We start from the raw sequence: 21,884 nt of genomic DNA, 5'->3' as shown, positions 1-21,884 counted from the left end.
TACTAGGCCAGCCACTGCTCTTTGCCAAACACAAGCAACCTGTGTTTACAAATTGCTTATGCCACTTGTAAATAACCTTCCTGGTTGGTGGCTCTTTACTGTATACACTTTAAAATTTCCTTTGAATATCTGCTGCACACTTGTTCTTATCAAATAGTAGCACACAAAATACCTTCTCATGACTGGAAGCCACCATCTTTCAACAAGGCTATGCATGTGGTAGAGGTGCGACAGGCAACGCCAACTGGCGGTGAATGGTGGAACTACACGCCTCGGCAGTAACAACTGGGAAACTTTCATGTTTTCTCTTTCACATGGTATAAATAAGTTAATGACATCTCTCTTACTCCATATGCAATAAATTACTGAAAGTGTTCTCACCATTTATAGACACCATATAGTTATGCTTTTGGTTTAAGAACAAACAGATTCTAAGCAGTACAAACAATAAACACAAGCTGCTGGCATAATATTGAGTCAGTCTCTGGTGAGACATGGCACTGTGGAAAATAATGAGAGGAGTATGTTATAGGCCAAATGACTGATGAGTATAATGAAAACCTATACAAATAAATAAAATGGACCAAATGCCAAATGGAAGGCATTCATGGAAGTAATCACAGAAACTACTAAGCTTTCCATACCAACTAGGTGATACTATTCAAGATTTAGACCAAAGTGGACGACAGATGAACTGATGAATCCATTTGCACAGATGAAAAATGCATGAATCGGGTAAAAATTTTCAGGATACAGAATCCTTCAATAAGCATAAATTAGTCTGTAATCAAGTTACTAAAGCTGTTAAATAATCATCATTCTTCTCTTTCTTGGTGATTCCCTTTTACTTCTGACTCTCTCTCTCACTCTCTCTTGGGGTAATTGAGATTTTTTTTTTTTTTTGGCTGGTGCAGTATAAGCCTCAGGCTTCCTTACACCATACAGCTAATAATAATAATATGCTAAGGCAGATTATAAGAAGTCTTTCGCAAAGAGTGCAAAGCAAAGCAAAGCAGCAAAGAATTCTTTGCTTATGTCAACACTAGAAGGATATGAAAAATTGGTTCACCTGATATGAATGGCATCATTATTTATAATCCTGTACAAGCTAGTGACAAACTGAATAAATATTCTGCTTTTATATTTATACAGAAGGCGTTTACACTTGGGATACCAGAAGCCTATTTAACATTGAAGCTAATAGTTAAATTATAGTAATCTTATAATACGGATAAATCTGACTAAAAAATGAATAGCAAATGCTTAGAAAAAGGTACTCACCTTGTATAAATCTGCAATAAATTTTTTGGTAGATGGTGGCTAAATTTAGGTTGGAAGAAGCATTAAAAAGAACTAAGGTGGGGGGGAATGGGGTGAAAATATTTTAAACAGATTTTAAAATGAGCGCAAGGAAGATATCCCCACTCACTCAATTCTCTACATTCAAAATTAATAATACCAACCAAGCATTCCAAAAAATCAGCAACACCACCATATCCGATGAAGACGTATTAGCTTCTTTTGACGTCATATCCCTATACACTAATGTGCATATCCCTTTCAACCTACAAGCATTACGCGTACTTCTAACAGCTGATGACACTTTAACGAAACGTACCTCTCTTTCAGTTGACCACATCCTTGAACTTACCACTCTTTTACTAGAAGCTAGATACTTTAGATTAAATAATAAAATTTATTGACAAACATTCGGTTTACCAATGGGTTTAGGCATTTCTGCCCCCCCCCCTTCTGAAATTTATCGACAAACATTCGGTTTACCAATGGGTTTAGGCATTTCTGCCCCCCTTTCTGAAATTTATCTCACCACTATTGAAAACCAAATTTTACAACCTTTCCCCTCTGAAATTAAATTATACATCCGCTACGCTGATGATATCCTAATAATAGGCAACAGAACAACCATAGACAATTTTTTTTTAAAATTCAATACAATACATGACAGGCTAAACCTTACCCTCGAAATCGCAATGGAAAACCAGATTAATTTTCTTAATCTCACTATTTATACAACAGACACAAATTTAAATACCAAGATTTTCAGAAAAAAAAACGCACACCGGTAAATATCTACATTTCACTTCACATCATCCCCTTAGTACCAAAAAAGCCATCCTACACAACCAAATCTACAACGCTATCAAATTCAGCTCTTCACAAAACGATCTACACAATGAACTTCAATACCTTACTGATAAATTCATAGCCAGGAGCTACCCCTCAACTCATCCAACACACAATATCCACCTTTAAAAACAGTGTTAATAACCCTACCAGACACAGTAACAAGACAAATACTCGCATAGTTCTCCCTTACCATAGTGAACTCGCAGCACAATTTCGACGTACATTCAAAGATACTGACATCTCCCTCACCTTCTCCACTTACAATAAACTAGGTTCCCTATTTAATTCTTATAAAGATACACACAAATATCCCATCAATGATCTCAATAATATAATATATCTCAAAAAATGCCAACCAAACTGCAACACCTGTTACATCGGCAGCACTACCACCAAATTCGGTTCCTCCACAACTTCCAATACCCATGCATACTACCACTTCAACAGTTTCAGGACAAGTCAATCCTGCACTGAGTTAACAACCCATGCTCAAACCCACAACCACACCCCCTTGTTGACTCTGCCATCATTATTATTAAACTTAGATCGAGCTACAGAATTCTTCAATATGAAGCTCTCACCATCGAATGGTACCGACACCATTCCGATCTCAACATTATTAACGCTAAACTTCCCTTCAACCTTTCACCGGCTTGGAACCTCTCACAGCTAAAGTTCCCACGTGTCAAAAAGAGCATCATGAGAGTATAGATAATCTTTAAATACAACACGCGCTCACTTCTCTCCCATTTGCCAACTGATGACGGTTTATTCAAAGAAAGTCGCTCGTAATGACTATTGGCACCGCCGGTCTTCTCTCTTTTTTTCATTTTTTCATTTGCGTCTTTTAACCTCTTTATGACAACCAAGGATTGGAGATCTGCATTTCATTTTAAAATCTGTTTAAAATATTTTCGCCCCATTCCCTGCCTTAGTTTTTTTTAATGCTTCTTCCAACCTAAATTTAGCCACCATCTACCAAAAAATTTATTGCAGATTTATACAACTGTTTTCTAAGCATTTGCTATTCATTTTTTATTGAAGCTAAATAATTAACTTGCACTCATTTTAACTGAGTGCAAGTTAAATAATTTTATGATAACTGAAAAGAAGCAGAAAGAAAAACTGCACTTGGAACTGATGGAATCTATCCAATTATATAAACTGAGGCAGCAAAAGCTATAATAGTTATAATAATGAGAACAACCTTGGATTTAGCAGATGTAGCTACAGACTGGAGATGTGCAAATATCTTTCCTATTCACAAAGGGCAAAGTGAGTAATTACAAACCTGCAAGTTTGACTTCTATGCCAGGGAAAATAATGGAACTGTGGTCAAAATCATCTCGATAGAAATGGAGCTATAAGACAATTGCAGCATTGGTTTGTAAAAGAGGATTATTATGCCTGACCAATCTGATTAACTACTATGCAGGTGTCATCAAAGAGTGAGCTGGATGCAAAGAATCATTTTGACATTATATACTTAAATTTCAGTAAGACTTTTGATACTGTTCCACATAAATGATTGTTATATAAATTCAAGCATTGTGGCATTATGAGCAAGTTAGTACTACAGATAAAGGCATTAAGTGGTAGGAGACAGAGAATAGTTATAAATGGCCACATGGATTAATGTTATGAGTGGGATATTATATTAATAACATTAATCAAAGCATGATACTTCAAACAGATTTAGACAAACTAGGCAGATAGACTAAGAATGGTAAATGGGGTTTAACAATGATAAATTCAAGGCACTGAATTTGGGTAGCCCATAATCCCAGAATAGTATACCACTTGGGTAGTACCAAACTCAGAGTATATAATGAAAAAGACCTAAGGATAACTGTAAAGTCAGCTGTGAAATTCTTGAGGCAGTGAAGACAAGCAACTAGAACAGCTCATGGAATTCAGTCAATCAAAGATATACAAGAACTTTGATGGCAGGGACAAAAAGATCATCATCCCACTGTATGAAACTGTGACAAGGCTGCATCCGGAATATTGCATGCTGAAAAACAAGGTGTTGGGGATTTCAGGGACAGCTGGGAGTCATCGTGGAACAAGTAAATACATGGCCTGTGTTAGGATGGCAAAGAATAAGAACAGATGCATGTATATTTGAGTGTACACCAATGCTACAATTTTAGTAAATAAATTTGATGAATTTGAGGTGCTGGTAAAAACAACAAAGGCAGATATTATTGGGATATCAGAGACATGGTGTCCCACAGATATAAGGAATGCAGAATTGGAATTTGGGAAGTACAATATGTACAGAAAGGATAGACAGGATAGGAAGGGAGGAGGGGTTAGTTAAGAAACACAAAACCTAAGTGCATCCAGTTGACATAGATGGCCAGTGCAACATTGAGTCAGTTTGGTGTGACTTAAGCACTGGGAAAGCAAAACTGAGTAGGAGTGTGTTATAGGACTAATGACTCTCGTGAGTATAATGAACAACTGTACACACAAATAGAGTGGGGCAGTAAATCAGGCATTATAGCCTTAGTAGCTAATGCGCCAATAAAACCAAACCAAGCAGTAAATCAGATTGTCTTATAATGGGGGATTTTAACTTCCCAGATATCAACTGGAACTTGTGGGTTGGTCACTTGCACACTAGCAAGGCTTTTGTGGATTTATTGGATGATTGTTTTCTACAGCAGCATGTTTGAGAGGCAACCAGATGGAGTAATACTCTTCATTTGATTTATCAGTAGTGTTTCTTCATGCATTAAGAATCTTTAGATAAAGGAACCACTAAGTGGCAGTGATCACAGTGTGCTGATGTGGGATTTACTCAAAGATGTAACTACCATCAGGGTTAAAGGGAACGGTTTTTGTTTTTGTAAAGGTGACTACAATGGTCTGAGACAGTTTTTAAATTCTATACAGTGGGACCAACTGATGATGTTACCAACAGCAAATCCTAAATGGGAAGCATTCACAGAATTAATCTTGGAGGGTACTAGGCTTTTCATATCAACTAAGAAATATCAAAGAAGAAATACTGTTCAAGGCTTATCCTAAATGGATGTCAGATGAAGTAATGAGACTTATGGCAGAAAAGAAAAATTCCTGGAATACATATAAACTATCAGATGACACAGAAGCCTATGGTAGATATAAGCTGGTCTGTAATCAAGTCACAAAGGAGGTTAGGTGGGTTAAGGCAGATTATGAGCAATCTTTGGCTGAGGATGCAAAGAAAAACAGCAAAGACTTCTTTACTTATGTAAACTCTAAAAGGAAAGGGAGGAATCAGATTGGTCCACTTGATATCAATGGTTTGACTGTAGATGATCATTTTCAGATAGCTGCCGAACTAAATGAGTATTTTGCATCTATATTCACACATGAGAAGTTATTCAGGTAGGGGAATGCCAGAAGTTTATCAAACTCTGGAGGGGAGCTAAATGATTTTGTAGTAACTAAGAGCAAAGTGGAGGAGAAATTGTTGAAGTTAAACATAAGAAAGGCACCTGGGGGGGGGGATCTATCCAGTTGGATTAACAGAAAAACAGCAAAGACTTCTTTACTTATGGAAAATCTAGAAGGAAGGGGACGAATCGGATTGGTCCCTTGATATCGATGGTTCGACTGTTGATGATCCTGCATATGTAGCTGACAAACTGAATGAGTATTTTGCATCTACATTCACAGGAGGAGTTATTCAGGTAAGGGAATGCCAGAAGTTTATCAAACTCTGGAAGGTAGCTAAATGATTTTGTAGTAACTGAGACCAAAGTGGAGGAGAAATTGTTGAAGTTAAACATAAGAAAGGCACCTGGGGGAGGATCTATCCAGTTATATTAACAGAGGCAGCAAAGGAAGCAAGCAAACCCTTCGCATTAATTATGAGAGATTCCTTGTACTCAGGGTAGGTTCCCATGGACTGGAGATGTGCAAATGTGACCTCAATTCACAAAGGAGGATCAAAGGGTGACAAGTAATTACAGACCTATTAGTTTAACTCCTGTTCCAGGAAAAATAATGGAGACACTGGTTAAAGAAGCATGGAGGATCATCTAGACAAGATTGCAATTATAGTTCAGACATAGCATGGATTTGTTAAGTGGAAGTCTTGTCTGACCAATATGATTGGATACTATGATGTGGTCACAAAGGAACTGAATGTAAAAAATAATTTTGATATATACTTGTATTTTAGAAAAGTTTTTGATACTGTTGCAAATGGAGGACTACTGTACAAATTGGAGCAGTATGGCATTAAGGATAAATTGCTACTATGGATAAAGGGATGGTTAAGTGGGAGAAGACAGAGAGTGGTAATCAATGAACACTGCTCTTCATGGATTAATGTTATTAGTGGAATCCCCCAGGGTTCGGCATTGGGTCCATTGCTGTTTTGTGTATTTATCAATGAAGGTATATCAGGGTTAATGTCCAAGTTTGCAGACAATATGAAGGTTAGCAGGTTTGTTAATGACAGTATGCTACTACTGCAACAGGATCTAGAAAAGTTGAGCAGATGGGCTTAGAGGTGGCAACTGAAGTTTAACATTGACATATGTAAAATACTGTATATGGGTAGCTGTTATTGTTGTTATTTTGTGTTTTAGGAGCATTAGCAACTAAGGCCATATTGCTCCGGGGATATGTAGTGGTCTTTCACTGACCTTTCCGCATCCTCCATATTTGGTGGATCACGGGCTCAAACCCCGGTCTAATCAAGAAGCGTGTGCTATGCACTGCTGCTCCTGCCCACCTGGCTACGGAGGTGCCGTATATGGGTAGCAGTAACCCCAGAGTAATATATCAACCATGTGGTACTACACTCAGGGTGGTAGAGAATGAAAAAGACCTGGAGTAATTGTGCAGTTAGATATGAAGTTTTCTGAGCAGTGCAGACACTCTGCAAGAGTAGCTCATGGTGTCTTGTCAATGATATACGGGAATTTTTATAGCAGGGATAAGGAAGTGATTATCTCCTTGTATAAGGCAATAGTGAGGCCACACCTAGAGTGCTGTATACAGGTCTGTATGCTTCATTTTAAGAAGGATGTAGAGCTGCTGGAATGAGTACAGAGAAGGGCAATGAGACAGGTTTAATGGAACAAAGGGTTGCACCTATGAAGAAAGGCTTAAGTTCTACAAATTTCAGTGTCTGGAGACTAGGTATCTGATTGAGGTGTTTACAGCTGTGAATGGTTTGAATGGCTTCAATTAAGATCTTGAATGGTTTAAGCAAGCTCAATGCTGATGGAATTCTTCCTCTTGCCTTGATTATTCACCTGAGGGGACATAAATTCAAACTGAGGAAAGACAGTTGTAGAATAGATGTGTGGAAATTTGCCTTTAACCCAAGGATGGTTGATTGCTGGAACAATCTTCTATCTGTCATTGTAGAAGCTGATAACTTAAAAATAAATTCAAGGCAGAATTACACAAATATATGGAGTGAATAGATAGATGGGTTAAATGGGAAGGGTATTTTTTTATTTATTTTTTATTTTTTTGGATGATGCTATATAAGCTCGCTTTCTTGCATTATATGCCTCTACTAATGCTAAGTTTGAAAAACTCATTTTAGGAAGGACATACAGGTAGTCTCTGATTTATATTAGGGAAGTATTTCTATGGATGGTGACATAAATCTAGATCTGGTTAAAGTAAAACAAACAAGTTTTTTTACATTTTTGTTTTTATGCCAACCCCAAACACAAAAAGTATTAGAACTTTAGTACTTAATATCATGCATGGGTTGAAGGTTGAAAAGATGAAAGAAGATACTTGCTGACATTAGACTTAAATTTCTGTGAATTGTAACTTTCAGGAAATATGTGATAAGGGAACTTGTTCCATAAAACTGAATTTGAAGGAATAAATGAGGAAGAAAAGTTCATTCTGTGAGTTTCGAGTTGGACAGTAAAAGGATGCTAACTAGTTGCGGCACGTGTTCGGACTGTTTTGGAAGATGGTGGGGGGGGCGAAATGGTAAGAAGCCAATTCAGAAGAACAGTACCCATGGAAGTATCTATAGAAAAGGGATGCAGAAGAAATGGAACATTTATGAGACAGAGAGTGGAGAGACTTTGTAAGAGATGGTTCATTAACTGCCTTATTTTGAATGGAGTCTAGAAGCCTAAGAGTGTCTATGGGGATTCCAACCTGCATGTAGGAACAATATTCCAATTGAGTTTTGTGCATAGTGAGTAGCTGTTTAGAAGAAAAGTAATACTGCAAGCAAAAGAGAACCCAGTTTTGTAGATGCAGAGGAAGCAATCTTTGTGATGTGCTTATGCCAAAGAGAGATTAGAAGTCAGGGTAATCCCTTATAGAGATATGTGATTCTGTCTAGAAATCTGAGTCTAACAGTTTTTAATGTGAATTAATAAAAACAGCAATTAAGTCATGAACTGTTATAAAACGAATTTTATTGTGTACAAAGGGGTCAGTTTACTATTAGTAAACTACAGTAGACTGTTGAAATAATGGCACCCCAAATAACGGAACATTCGACCTAATGGCACATTGAGATCGGATGTTTACATACAGCACAGATGTCTTGTAGTCTGAAAAAAGATAACGGCAAGTCATGTGATTACTGTATTTGTTTTATGTTCGCCATTTTGAAAGTGAATTCTTTACTGATTCACAGATTATACCGCTGTTTTACATTTATTTTAAATTAAAAACCCCTCATTATGGCTCCTGAAGTTAATAAACCTCATATAGAGAAGAAAAGAAGAACAACACTAAAGCTGACAAACATATATAATCCAAACTATTACATTAGTTACTTGGAAAGTTAATTCATATACCCATGTGTATTATGTCTTTAAATTGCGTGTTCTCGGGTCGATTTGCCTGTTTTGCTGAAAAAAACCCCAGTTTCTGGGAGGAAAAAACCTTACTATTTATGTCCGAGACCAACTCAGCCATGGAGGAAAAAAAGCTCAAAAAAAGTTCCTCGCATCATCGATGGGATTCAAACCTACGCCCTTTCCACCTGGTGTGGGGAGGATAGTGACGATACCACTGTGCTACCTCTGCAGACTAAACTCAATGTAATAAAGAAAATAAAACAGGGCGTAAGTTGGAGTTGTTGTTATTTGGTTTTTAGGAGCATTAGCAACTAAGGCCATATTGCTCTGGGAAAATGCGGTGGTCATTCCGTGACCTTTCCGCATCCTCCGTATTTGGTGGCTCACGGGCTCGAACCCAGGTCTAATCAAGAAGCATGTGCTACGCACTGCTGCTCCTGCCCACCTGGCTATGGAGGTGCCCTGTAAGTTGGAGTGTATTAACGGCAGAACATAACACTGGATCATCAACATGTTTATGTTTTTTATATACATTTAATAAAATTGCATTCTTAATCTCTTTATTTCTTATTTAGCCTAATTATTTCTGCATTAAATATATTAAAAATAAAACTTTCTAGATAATGGAAAAATTGAAATAACGGCACCTTGAATCCCTGAAGGTGCCGTTATTCTGGAAGTCTACTGTACTTAATAAGTGAATTCCATGTTGAATCCAGTCATCAGGCCCAATTTAGAAAAGGTGAAAGCTGGAACAGTATGTTCAGGGAAGAAAACTCTGGTATGTATATGGTGTATCTTCCGTGCAGGGGAGAAACCTCAGGTGCATCCTCAGTACAGGATAGAAATCTGAGCACATTACTACACTTTGGTGTGCTTCTTCTACTTTACTACTTTTAGGGGTAGAATTTTTTTCAGCCTGGACTGTACTTGTTAACAGGAGAGATTGCTTCTACAGGGATGGGATACACTTAAATAGAAAGGGTGCAAGAATTTTTGCTGATGCTGTCGAGGCAGTGTTAGGTGGGTCGGAAAACTGCTAGTTGGGGGGGATACAAGGACTAATAGATTAACAGTAGCCACTGGCAGAGGTGGAAGTGATTCTTGCACTGCTTCTATTGAAATGAGCAGAAGTCTGAAAAACAAGATGCAGGATATTTCAGAGACTGCTGGTAGTCATTGCGTTACAAGTAAACACATGGGTTGTGTTAGGGTAGCTAAGAATAGAAACAGGTGCATGTATACCTGCGTGTACACCAATGCTAGGAGTTTGGTAAATAAATTTGATGAATTTGAGGTATTGCTCAAAACATCAAAGGCAGATATTGTTGGGATATCAGAGACGTGGTGTCACACAGATATAAGTAATGCGGAACTGGAATTTGGGGAATACAATGTGTATAGAAAGGATAGACAGGACAGGAGGGGAGGAGGGGTTATGCTATTAATTAAGAAACACATAAAGTCCAAGGAAGTGAAGCCAGTCGACATCGATGGACAGGGCAGTGCCGAATCAGTTTGGTGTGACATAAGCATAGGGAAATCAAAATTGAGAGTAGGAGTGTGCTATAGGCCTAATGACTCTGATGAGTATAATAAGATATTGTACAGGGAAATAGAGTGGGCCAGTAAATCAGAGAGTCTTATAATGGGGGATTTTAATTTCCCAGATATTGACTGGAATTTGTGGGTTGGTCACTCGCACACTAGCAAGGCTTTTGTGGATTTATTGGATGATTGTTTTCTACACCAGCATGTTCGTGAGGCAACAAGAGGGAGCAATACTCTTGATCTGATTATCAGTAGTGACTCTTCATGCATTAAGAACCTGCAGATAAATGAACCACTAGGTGGCAGTGATCACAGTGTGTTGAAGTGGGATTTACTCAAGGAGGTAACTACCATCAGAGGTAAAGGGAAGGGTTTTTGTTTTCGTAAAGGCGACTATGATGGTCTGAGACAGTATTTAAATTCTATACAGTGGGACCAACTGATGATGTTACCAACAGCAAACTCAAAATGGGAAGCATTCAAGGAACTAATCTTGGAGGCTACCAGGCTTTACATACCAACTAAGAAATATTGTTCAAGGTTTAGGCCTAAATGGTTGTCAGATGAACTAATGAGACATGTGGCAGAGAAGAAAAATGCATGGGATACATACAAATTAATGGGTGACATGGAAGCCTATGATAGATATAAGTTGGTCTGTAACCAAGTCACAAAGGAGATTAGGCAGGCAAAGGCAGACTACGAAAAATCCTTGGCAAAGGATGCAAAGAAAAACAGAAAAGAGTTCTTTACATACTTGAACTCGAGAAGGAAAGGGATGAATCAGATTGGTCCACTGGATATTGATGGTTCAACAGTTGAGGATCCTGCTCAGGTGGCTAACAATCTAAACGAGTATTTTGCATCTACATTCACGCATGAGGAGTTATTCAGGAAGGAGAATGATGTAGGTAAAGTAAACATTGGCAGTGAGCTGGATGATTTTGTAATAACTGAGAGGAAAGTGGAGGAGAGATTGTTGAGGATAAACATAAAAAAGGCACCTGGGGTGGATGGGATCTATCCAGTTATATTAAAGGAGGCAGCAAAGGAAGTATGCAAACCCCTAGCCATAATTATGAGAGCTTCTTTGGACTCAGGGGAGGTACCCATAGACTGGAGATGTGCAAATGTAACCCCAATTCACAAAGGAGGATCAAAGGCTGACACAAGTAATTATAGACCTGTTAGTTTAACTTCTGTTCCAGGTAAATTAATGGAGGCACTGGTTAAAGAAGCACTGCAGGATCATCTAGACAAGAATTCAGTTATAGCTCAGACGCAGCATGGTTTTGTTAAGGGCAGGTCTTGCCTGACCAATTTGATTGGATACTATGATGTAGTCACAAAAGTACTGGATGCAGGGAATAACTTTGATATTATATATTTGGATCTTAGAAAGGCTTTTGATACTGTTGCACATGGAAGACTGCTGCACAAATTGGAGCAGTGTGGCATTGGAGGCAAATTGCTGCTATGGATAAGGGGATGGTTGAGTGGCAGAAGACAGAGAGTGGTAATCAATGGACACTGCTCAACGTGGACTAATGTTATTAGTGGAGTTCCTCAAGGTTCAGTGTTGGGTCCGTTGTTGTTTTCGGTGTTTATGAATGATATTGATGATGGGATATCAAGTTTAATGTCCAAGTTTGCAGATGATACAAAGGTTGGCAGGGTCGTCAAGGACACTACTGACGCTATGCTGCTGCAACAGGATCTGGAAAGGTTGAACAGATGGGCTGAGAGGTGGCAAATGAAGTTTAACATTGACAAATGTAAAGTACTGCATATGGGAAACAGTAACCCCAGAGCAACGTATCAACTCTGCGGTACCACACTGACAGTGGTGGAGAATGAAAAGGACCTGGGGGTAATTGTGCAGGGAGATATGAAGTTCTCTGAGCAGTGCAGACGAGCTGCAAGAGTAGCTCATGGTGTCTTGTCAATGATATACAGGAATTTTTCTAGCAGGGATAAGGAGGTGATTATTCCCTTGTATAAGGCAATGGTTAGGCCACATCTTGAGTACTGTATACAGGTCTGGAGGCCTCATTTCAAGAAGGATGTAGAGCTGCTGGAACGGGTACAGAGAAGGGCAACAAGATTAGTAAATGGAACAAAGGGTTGCTCTTACGAAGAAAGGCTTAAGTTTTGCAAATTACAGAGTCTGGAGACTAGGCACCGGCGAGGTGATCTGATAGAGGTGTATAAGGCCTTGAATGGTTTGAGCATGCTCAATGCCAATGGGATTCTTCATCTTTCTCAGAATAATCACCTCAGAGGGCATAAATTCAAATTGAGGAAGGACGGATGTCGGATAGATGTGCGGAAATTTGCCTTTGGCCAGCGGGTGGTTGGTTGGTGGAACCGACTTCCATCACTTGTTGTTGAAGTTGATAGCCTAAACAAATTTAAAGCTCAACTGGACAGGTATTTCGAACGAACGGAGGGGTGAAATGGGAGAGGGTTTTTTTTTTTTTTTTTTGGGCTGATGCTGAATAAGCTTGCTTTCTTGCATCGTATGCCTCTACTAATGCTAATGCTAATGCTAAAACTGTAGCCCTTTGTACACAATATAATTCACTTCATAAAAATTCACTTGGTTTAATTAGTGTTATTCTTACCTCACATTAAATCTTTATGAACAACATTGGGATGTAGTTCTCTTAACATGTTAATTCTAATATTTTTTGTTCAACTGAGATATGTCTAATAGTTATGTTATAAATAGCAATTATAATTCAGAAACACCCTGTATTTTAGAGAATAAAATGAGAAAGTAAAAATACCTCTCTTATGGCAGCATGTGGACAACCTCCAGTTTCAACTGCTTTCATTCGTTCTAAAGGCAGTGCTTCATTTCTGACTAGGAACTCCCAATCCTCTCTATACATATAATAAAATGTTCTTGGCTGAATTTTTATATCATACACATTAGTTTGCTGAATTTATAATCAAAAGAAATGTGTATTTGCAATGAAAAATAATTAGACAGTAGTTCTGAATTATATATAAATATATTTTTAATTATATATTAAACTGTGAAGAATTACGTAGTATAACTTTTTTGTAATTACATCTTGGATTTCTCCATTGTAACAACGGTTATCCTAGACCTAATTTTTTTTTCTTTTTTTTTTATATTTTAATTTTGTTCCTCCACTCTTTCCTGTCCTCCTAGTACACAATCTTCAATTTCCTCTTTTCTACAGCTGCACTCATTCCCTCCATTCATGTGCTTCTAGGACTTCCTCTCTTTTTCTTTCTGGGGGGGGTATCCATTCCATTGCTTTTTAAGGTAGCCTCTTTTCCCCCATTCTCATAACATTACCATACCATTCTAATCTTTTCTGTTCTATTCTGTCTATGATGTTTTTTTGAACATCCATTGCTTTTCTTATATCTTCATTCCTGACTCTTTCCAATTTAGATCTTCAGGCTGATCTCCAAAAATCCATTTCGACCGCTAGCAATTTCTTCTTTTGTCTTTCCTTTATAGTCCAAACCTCAGATCCATATAGTAGGATACTTTGGAAAATTGTGCTATATATTAATCGTTTGGTTTTTGGAAGAGGGGAACAGGTATCCTGTGTGTTATCAGACACTCAGCCTAAAACACTGATGGATCCAATATCTCTCTATTACAGAAGATTTAGGAGAAGTCCGGTTGGCCTGCCTCCCGAAAATCCACTCATGCACACCTTCTCGATGATAAGCCCTGTTACGTCACTTAGGTGGCAACGAACGTGTAGAGTGGTTCTCTTCAAGAAGCCTGGTCAGCGTGAAGAGGAAAAGACCAAACCCTCCAGCAATGAGAGCACAACAATACAAATGGCCCTCAGTCTCCAGCAGCTTTCACTCTCCCTCTTACGGCAGCGAGAGGATCAGAGTGGAAGCAGAGGGTGCTAAGAATCTCTGGGTACGACCAGGCTGCCATGCACGGAAATTGAACTTGGCCTGTTATAACGTACGATCACTCATCGGTGAAGACAGGATATTAAAGCTGGAAAAGGAATTAGAAAATGTGAATTGGAATATCATCGGTTTGGCTGAAACCGAGAAGAAGAAATGAGTCACTTATAAGTCTATCAAGTGGAAATCTGCTGTACACCAATGGAAACAGTGAAAGGAGTGAAGGTGGAGTTGGGTTTCTAGTCCATAAAGATTTAAAATGATGTTGGTGCATAAATCATTATAATCTTTAGCTTGTACCTTTTAGAAATCTTGAGTATTAGCCTTGACACCCTTGGTGATGTACTTTTGAATTCCAAGATTTAAAAAACAACATTTTGAAATTCAAAAGTACATCACCAAGGGTGTCAAGACTAATACTCAAGATTTCTAAGAGGTACAAGCTAAAGATTATAATGATTTATGCACCAACATCGAGCCATAATGATGAAGAGGTCGAAGAAATGTACACTGAAATTGAGAGTCTTCTAGATGAGCAGAAAACCCACTACACTATTATTATGGGGGACTTCAATGCTAAGGTTGGAAAAAGGCAAAACAGCGCAGAAAGAGGAACTATAGGAAATTTTGGAATTGGTGAAAGAAATAAAAGAGGTGAAAGACTTGTGGAATTTGCAGAATCTCAAGGACTGTCAGTAATGAGCACTTTTTTCAAGAAAAGGGTGAACAGAAAGTGGATATGGAAGAGTCCAAATGGATTAACAACTAATGAAATCGACTTCATCCTCACTAACAGAAGATATATTGTGAATAATGTTACCGTCCTGAATAAGGTAAATGTTGGAAGTGATCACAGAATGGTAAGATGTACACTTGATATAGATGTAGGAAAGGAAAGGAAAAAACTGACTCGAGTAAATAATACAAAGGTCTTTGAAATAACAGAGGAGGAGAAAAAGCAGTATGTACTGGAACTTAAGAACAAGTTTGAGCTTCTGCAGACTGCTCAGGACCAAGGTATCGACGAGGAATATTACAACTTTCTGAAAGTGATAAAGCCCAAGAAACCTATAGGGAAACAGAAATCCAAAGAAGAAAAAATTAGTCAAGAAACACTTGTCATGATGAACCAAAGACGACAAATGAAGAGCAAGAAAAACACTGACAGGGAGAAAATTGAGTATACTGAGTTATGCAAAGCCATTAGAAAGAGACTCAGAGAGGACATAAGAAGATTTAACACAAGAAAAGTAGAACAAGCATTAAGGGAAAACAAAGGATTTAAATCAGCAGCCATGAGCAGTAATACAGAAAGACAATGATACTGAAACTGAAGAATAGCGATGGTGTACTTATAAACAGCAGAGAAGGCATAATTCAAATAGCAGAAGACTACTATAGAGAATTATACAAGGAGCGAGGGAATGATACCAGCAGTGGGGAAGATGGATTGCAAAGTAGCAACACATACGACATACCCGATATTCTTCCTGATGAGGTAGAACATGCATTGAAGAAAATGAAGAATCGGAAAGCCCCGGGGGAAGATGAAGTTACTGTAGAGTTGTTAAAATTGGGAGGAAGAGACATAACACAAAAACTGGCAAGGCTCTTCACAAAGTGCATTAGAAAAGGTGTGATGCCTAAGCAGTGGAATAATGCAATCATAGTTTTGCTGCATAAGAAAGGAGATAAATCAGAAATTGGAAATTATAGATCAATTAGCTTGTTATCCCATATCTACAAGTTGTTCACAAGGGTCATTACTAACAGATTAGAAAGAATACTTGATGAGAATCAACCGAAAGAGCAAGCTGGCTTTAGGACAGGATTCTCAACTATGGATCACCTTCACGTAATATCACAGCTAATGGAGAAAGCAAATGAATATAAAACACCATTATGCCTGGCATTTGTGGATTATGAAAAGGCATTTGACTCCATACAGCATAAGGCAACGTTTCGGGCACTGGAAAGACAAGCCATAGATACTCCATATATTATGATTTTGAAGAAAATATATGAGAGTGCTACATCCTTTATTAGACTAGACAAAGACAGTAGCAAATTTAAAATCGAGAAAGGAGTTCGACAAGGAGACACAATATCTCCGAAGCTGTTTACTGCTGCCCTTGAGGAAGATTTCAGAAGATTAGACTGGTCGCAGAAAGGAGTCAATGTGAACGGAGAGTACCTAAACCATTTACGATTTGCAGATGACATTGTGGTCATAAGCCACGATCCCAAAGAATTAGAGGAAAATCTTAATCAGTTATGCACAGTTAGTAAGGATTTTGGACAAAAGATGAATATGGCTAAAACAAAAGTAATGATGAACAAGTATGCCACGGAAAGGGAAATAATGATTGAAGGAGCAGTAATTGAAAAGGTGGAGTCATATACTTATCTGGGACAAGTTATTAGCTGTAATAATGATAAATGGCTGGAAGTCAAGAGAAGAATAAATTTTGGATGGATAGCATTCAGGAAATATAGCCACATACTGAAGAGCAATATCCCAGTTTGTCTGAAACGTAAAATAATGAATCAATGTATACTCCCCACCATGACTTATGGAAGTGAAACTTGGGCACTCACCAAAAGAATGGAAGAGAAGCTAAGAACTACACAGCGAAGAATGGAACGAATTATATTGGGAATCAGACTGTTAGATAAGAAGAGAAACACATGGATTAGGCAGCAAACTCAAGTAAAGGACATTCTTATCAAAACTAAAGAACTAAAATGGTCTTGGGCAGGACACATAGCTCGAAGACATGATGACAGATGGACTAAGAAAATAACAGAATGGTACCCAAGAGGGGCTAGAAGAAAACCTGGAAGACAAAGGCGGAGATGGATAGATGAAATTCATGAGTTTTTGAGTAGTAAATGGATGGCCAGTGCTCAAAACAGAAGGAACTGGAAAGTTGCTGGAGAGGCCTTCATCCTGCAGTGGATTGAAAATGGCTGATGATGATGATGAATACTGGGTTCAACATTCCCAAGACAGTTCTTCCCTCATTAATTCTTCTTACAATCTCATCTTCAGATGAGCCGTCCATCTGCACAATAGCTCCTAGATATTTAAACTGCTTCACATTCTTTATCTGTGTTCCATTTATATTCAAAATGTCCATTGTTGAATTCATATATTCTGTCTTATTGAAGTTTATATCAAACCCCATATTTTATATTGTACCAGTAGCTTTCTACACATACGAGGGGGGGTATCAAAAAGTTTGTACCCTTACCTAGAAATAATAGCCCTAGAAAGGTGAAACACTTCACTGGAACTTTAATCCTTTTCTATGTACTCTCCATGTATAGTAACACATTTCTCCCATCTATGGATCAGTTGTTTAATGCCTTGATCGTAGAAGTCTGCACTTTTTGCCTGAAACTACGATTCCACTTCATCGATGACTTCCTGAGACGAATCAAAGTGGCATCCATACACCATCAGACTTGTTCTTCATTTCTTGAAATGAAGAAACCATTGAAGAACAAGTCTGACGGTACTAGGTCAGGAGAACAGGGTGGGTGCTGTAGTAGTTCGAAGCCACAGTGAGCAATAAAGTTGGTGGTGCAAACAGTCATGTGAGCCGGTGTATTGTCTGACAGAAGACCTTTGGTTAACATTCCATCCACGCCTTTTCACCTTCAAAGCATTGTGTAACGTTTTCAAAAGATTTCTTTAGTATTCTCCGGTAAGTGTAGAACCATGAGGTGGGTAATCTGTCGGAATAACCCCATTTCTGTCCCAAAACACGGACAACATCACCTTCTTTGCAGATGAAGTAGTCTTTGCCTTTTTGGGAGGTGGGGAGGAGGTGTGCTTCAACTGCTTTGACATGTCTTTAGTCTCCGGATCATACTGGTACACCCAGCATACGGCATTTGTCACCAACCAATCAAAAAAAGTTTTCAACAGCCGCATTACACAAATCCAACAGGTGGCAAGAACACTGCATTCAACATTGCTTCTGAAAAGGTGTCAGCAATCTGGGAATCCATCGTGCGGAGACAGACATGTGCAGATGATTATGTAAAATGCTGTGGGCAAACTCATAATTAATTCCCATTGCATTTGGAATGAAATGAATTGTCACACATGTCACTCAGCACCAGCTGCTCAACCTTTGCAACTGTCTGTGGATGTTGATGGCCTTCCTTCTCTTGGCTCATCAAAGACACTTTGTACGACCGTACTGGAACTCCCATTTCTACTTTTTAACAGTGTCATAGGAATGGACAATTCTGTCCATACACAGCTTTCATTTCTTTGTCAATTTCCTGAGCTTTCTTACCCTGCAAATGCAGGAACTTGATCACTGCTTGATCACTTCACTTCGTCAACCATAGCATCCTTCCTCAGATTCTGGGCTCCACCACTGGTGTACAATCACCTACAGGAATGAAATTTCACATGTCAGTTATTAAATATATAGACAACTTATATTAAAAACGGCATCTTCCTACTAATGTTTTATCTACATCAGGGTAAAAATTTTTTGATACCCCCCCCCTCATATAGTCAGCATCCTCTGCATCCTGCACAACCAGTACTTGGTCATCTGCAAACAAAAGATTTGAAAGGTGAATGTTTTGTTCCATTTGTAATTACATAATTATTAAAAACTTTCTAAGAATAAAAATGTCTTTTTTTCTGATATAAAACTACTTGCAGAAACATTCCAACAATATAAATGTTAATGTCAATACAGTTAAAGAAAGAGGAAGAATACCATCAATATTGAGCTTGCTCAATCCATTCAAAGCCTTAAAACCATGATCAGACCACCTCACAGGTGGCTAGTCTGAAGATTGTTGTTGGTATTGGATTTAACGACACAAGGGCTTCTTCTTCTTCTTCTTTGGTCCTTAGCTGGCAGCTGGGGGAGGCGGTTGGCCATGCAACCAGTATGCTGCTGTAGGTGCCGCAGGGTTTCGGACTTGCTCTGTGATGTTCTTCCATACCTTACGATCAATGGCGTCAGTCCTGGCCTGGTTAAGATCGAGACGTCGGCTCTTCAAGTCATTTTCCACTTGCTTGGCCCACGTTTTCCTAGGCGCGGTCCGTTGGATGCTCCATTGGGTGGGTCGTTGTCTCCAAAGGAGTCTGGATGGTATTCTGTTCGTGCCCATTCTACATACGTGGCCAAACCATCTAAGCCTTCGCTTCTGGATTTGATCGGCAATGGTTGGTTGCTGTTGGCATCGGGAGCGGATGTTATCATTAGTGATGCAGTCGCGAAGAGAGATGCCCAAGATCTGCCGCAGGCATCGCATTTGGAATACCTCAAGTTTGTTCAAATCTAACTTGAGACAAATCCATGTTTCCGATCCGTAAAGAAGAATGGGCAGGATCAAAGTCCGGAAGAGTCGGATTTTAGTCTTTGTGGAAATGTTGGTCCTCTTCCACAGACACCATTTGAGCGAGGCAAATGCAGTGGCCGCCTGTCCAATTCTGCTGTGGATTTCCATGGTGGATGCAACTTTCTTCTCCTGGACCAGCGACCCAAGGTATTTAAAGTCCTGCACTTGCTCGATCTGGACGCCTTCAAGATAGTCAAGGGCTACTAAGGCCAAATTGTGTCTGTTCATCGTTTATTCACAAGAAGCATATCGTTAGAGATATTAAATTATATGCTTCTGTACAAGCCAATATGTTTTAGATACATTAAAAATTCTTCAATATTTGCTTCATTTCCTAAGAAATTAGATAAATTAGGTAATATATTCAATATGGAGAGTGAATGAAAAGTGTTTGACCAGATGGTTGAACGTAAGGGACAATCAACCAGAAAATGAGGACCATAAGTTGCGTCTGACAGGATAGGCACTGAGGTTGGTTTTCTCCCAATAATGGGAAGAGATGAGTAAGATGAGTGTGTCCAATTCTCAGTCTTGCCAATACCACTTCTCGTCTGTTTCGTAGGAAGCCAGACAGCCACAGCTTTGGAACTTCTTTTATCTGGTAAAGTTTATTGTTTGTGTTACTTTTCCAGATCTGTGCCCATTTATCATAGCACGCTTTGCGTATGACAAACTTATAGTCAGTGTAAGGAACTTGAGGAAGTTGTGAGGGAGTGGGTTGAGGATGTTTAGCGGCAAAGTCAGCACTTTCATTTCCCAGAATGCCAGAATGGCCAAGCATCCAGCAAAAACTGATTGACTGATTGGACACACTGCAAGCGTATAGTTGGGAATGAATCTGTTTCAATGTAGGATGAGAAGAGGATAAATTCTTCCTTATGGCAGAGACAGCACTAAGGGAATCTGTGTAAATTATGGCAGATGAGATGGAAAGCTCAATAATCTTACTAAGCACTAACTTAATGACATATAATTCAGCTGTGAAGATGCTGCAAGCAAGCAGTAGTGTGGCTGTTGTAGCATACTCTCAGTTTTGGAACCATCCGTATAAATTTTACAGGCATGGTTATTCATAGTAGCAGGAGCTGAATGTAACTGCTTGATATTGCAGGGAGGTATAATATTTTTCCCCCACTAGGGGAAGTGTATATCTTGAGAGATAGACACATATGTCCAAGGAGCAACAAGTGTAGTTGTGTCTCGGAAAATTTCATTTAAATTGACATTCCAAGTCTGAACAAGCTCTCTGATCCTGAGCGAGGTTTATAGTCTGAAGATGCTGCAGTTTGCAGAACTGATGAGGCCAGTCTTGGTAAGACCACCCTGTGTTTGCGACTTGTGCTGAAACTAATGCTATATTCACATTGCTGCCTGCTCTCACCGTGCTTTTCATCCACATGTAGCTAACGAACCGCAGGTTGCCGACCCCTGCACTAGAGCATGGGTGGAAGTAGATATTTCTCATGTAATTTTTTTCTGGTTGGTCAGTAGTACTATATGCTTTATATACTCAACAAATTGAACAAAAAAAGGCCTCATGCTATGGGAGCTATAAAACATTACTGTGCAGGTAGGGCATAATCTCAGTCTGTACTTTTGGCACAGTAAGTTTGCCACTAAGTGCATGAATCTCATATTGTGGAGGAACTTCACCACAAGTTGCCTTTGTACTGCACTAAGCACTTTAAATAAAAAGCACTATTCCAATGGAGAAGCACATTGCTATTTATTTAAAATGTATTTCATTCCATAATTCTGACCCTTCTTGGATCTGATCAGTGGGGAAGTAGTAAATGCCATGAGTGAATGAACTGACAATCCAGTGATGATATATGTTTACAATACATGAGATGACTGACAATGCAGAAATTTTAAAAAGCTGAACAAATGTCTTACGAAAAATGGGGTATCAAATTTACAACTATAGTAGTAATTTTTTTTTTATAAAAATCTAAAAACAACTCAAGGAGTTTTTATTATACAGCTGTTAAATTTTCTTCAATTTTGTTCTGTGCTAGTGAAAAGCATCATGATTATAAAATGTCATGTTCATAATTGCAAGTTTTTTTTTTTTAATTTAACATCCTACAAATCCTTTTT

The 21,884-nt window shown here is 38.6% G+C and overlaps 1 protein-coding gene across 2 annotated transcripts in view; it reads right to left on the bottom strand.

Moving 5' to 3' along the window:
* The window catches only part of LOC150079286 (uncharacterized), a 122,587-nt gene that overhangs the window by 51,110 nt on the left and 49,593 nt on the right, over window positions 1-21,884 (bottom strand). For both annotated transcript variants that reach the window (XR_016547565.1, XM_090383567.1), the window contains exon 4: window positions 13,283-13,379. Coding sequence is in view for 1 of the 2 variants with exons in the window: in XM_090383567.1 (XP_090239693.1) it covers window positions 13,283-13,379 (97 nt within the window). In the remaining variant the exon portion in view is untranslated. The remainder of the gene's footprint in view (window positions 1-13,282; window positions 13,380-21,884) is intronic.

Source organism: Mastigoproctus giganteus, chromosome 10 (genome assembly GCF_048544385.1).
Source record: "Mastigoproctus giganteus isolate SK-2022 chromosome 10, ASM4854438v1, whole genome shotgun sequence".
Lineage (NCBI taxonomy): Eukaryota > Metazoa > Arthropoda > Arachnida > Uropygi > Thelyphonidae > Mastigoproctus > Mastigoproctus giganteus.
Note: the sequence above shows the minus strand (reverse complement) of the source record. Positions and strands in the feature narration are given on the sequence as shown.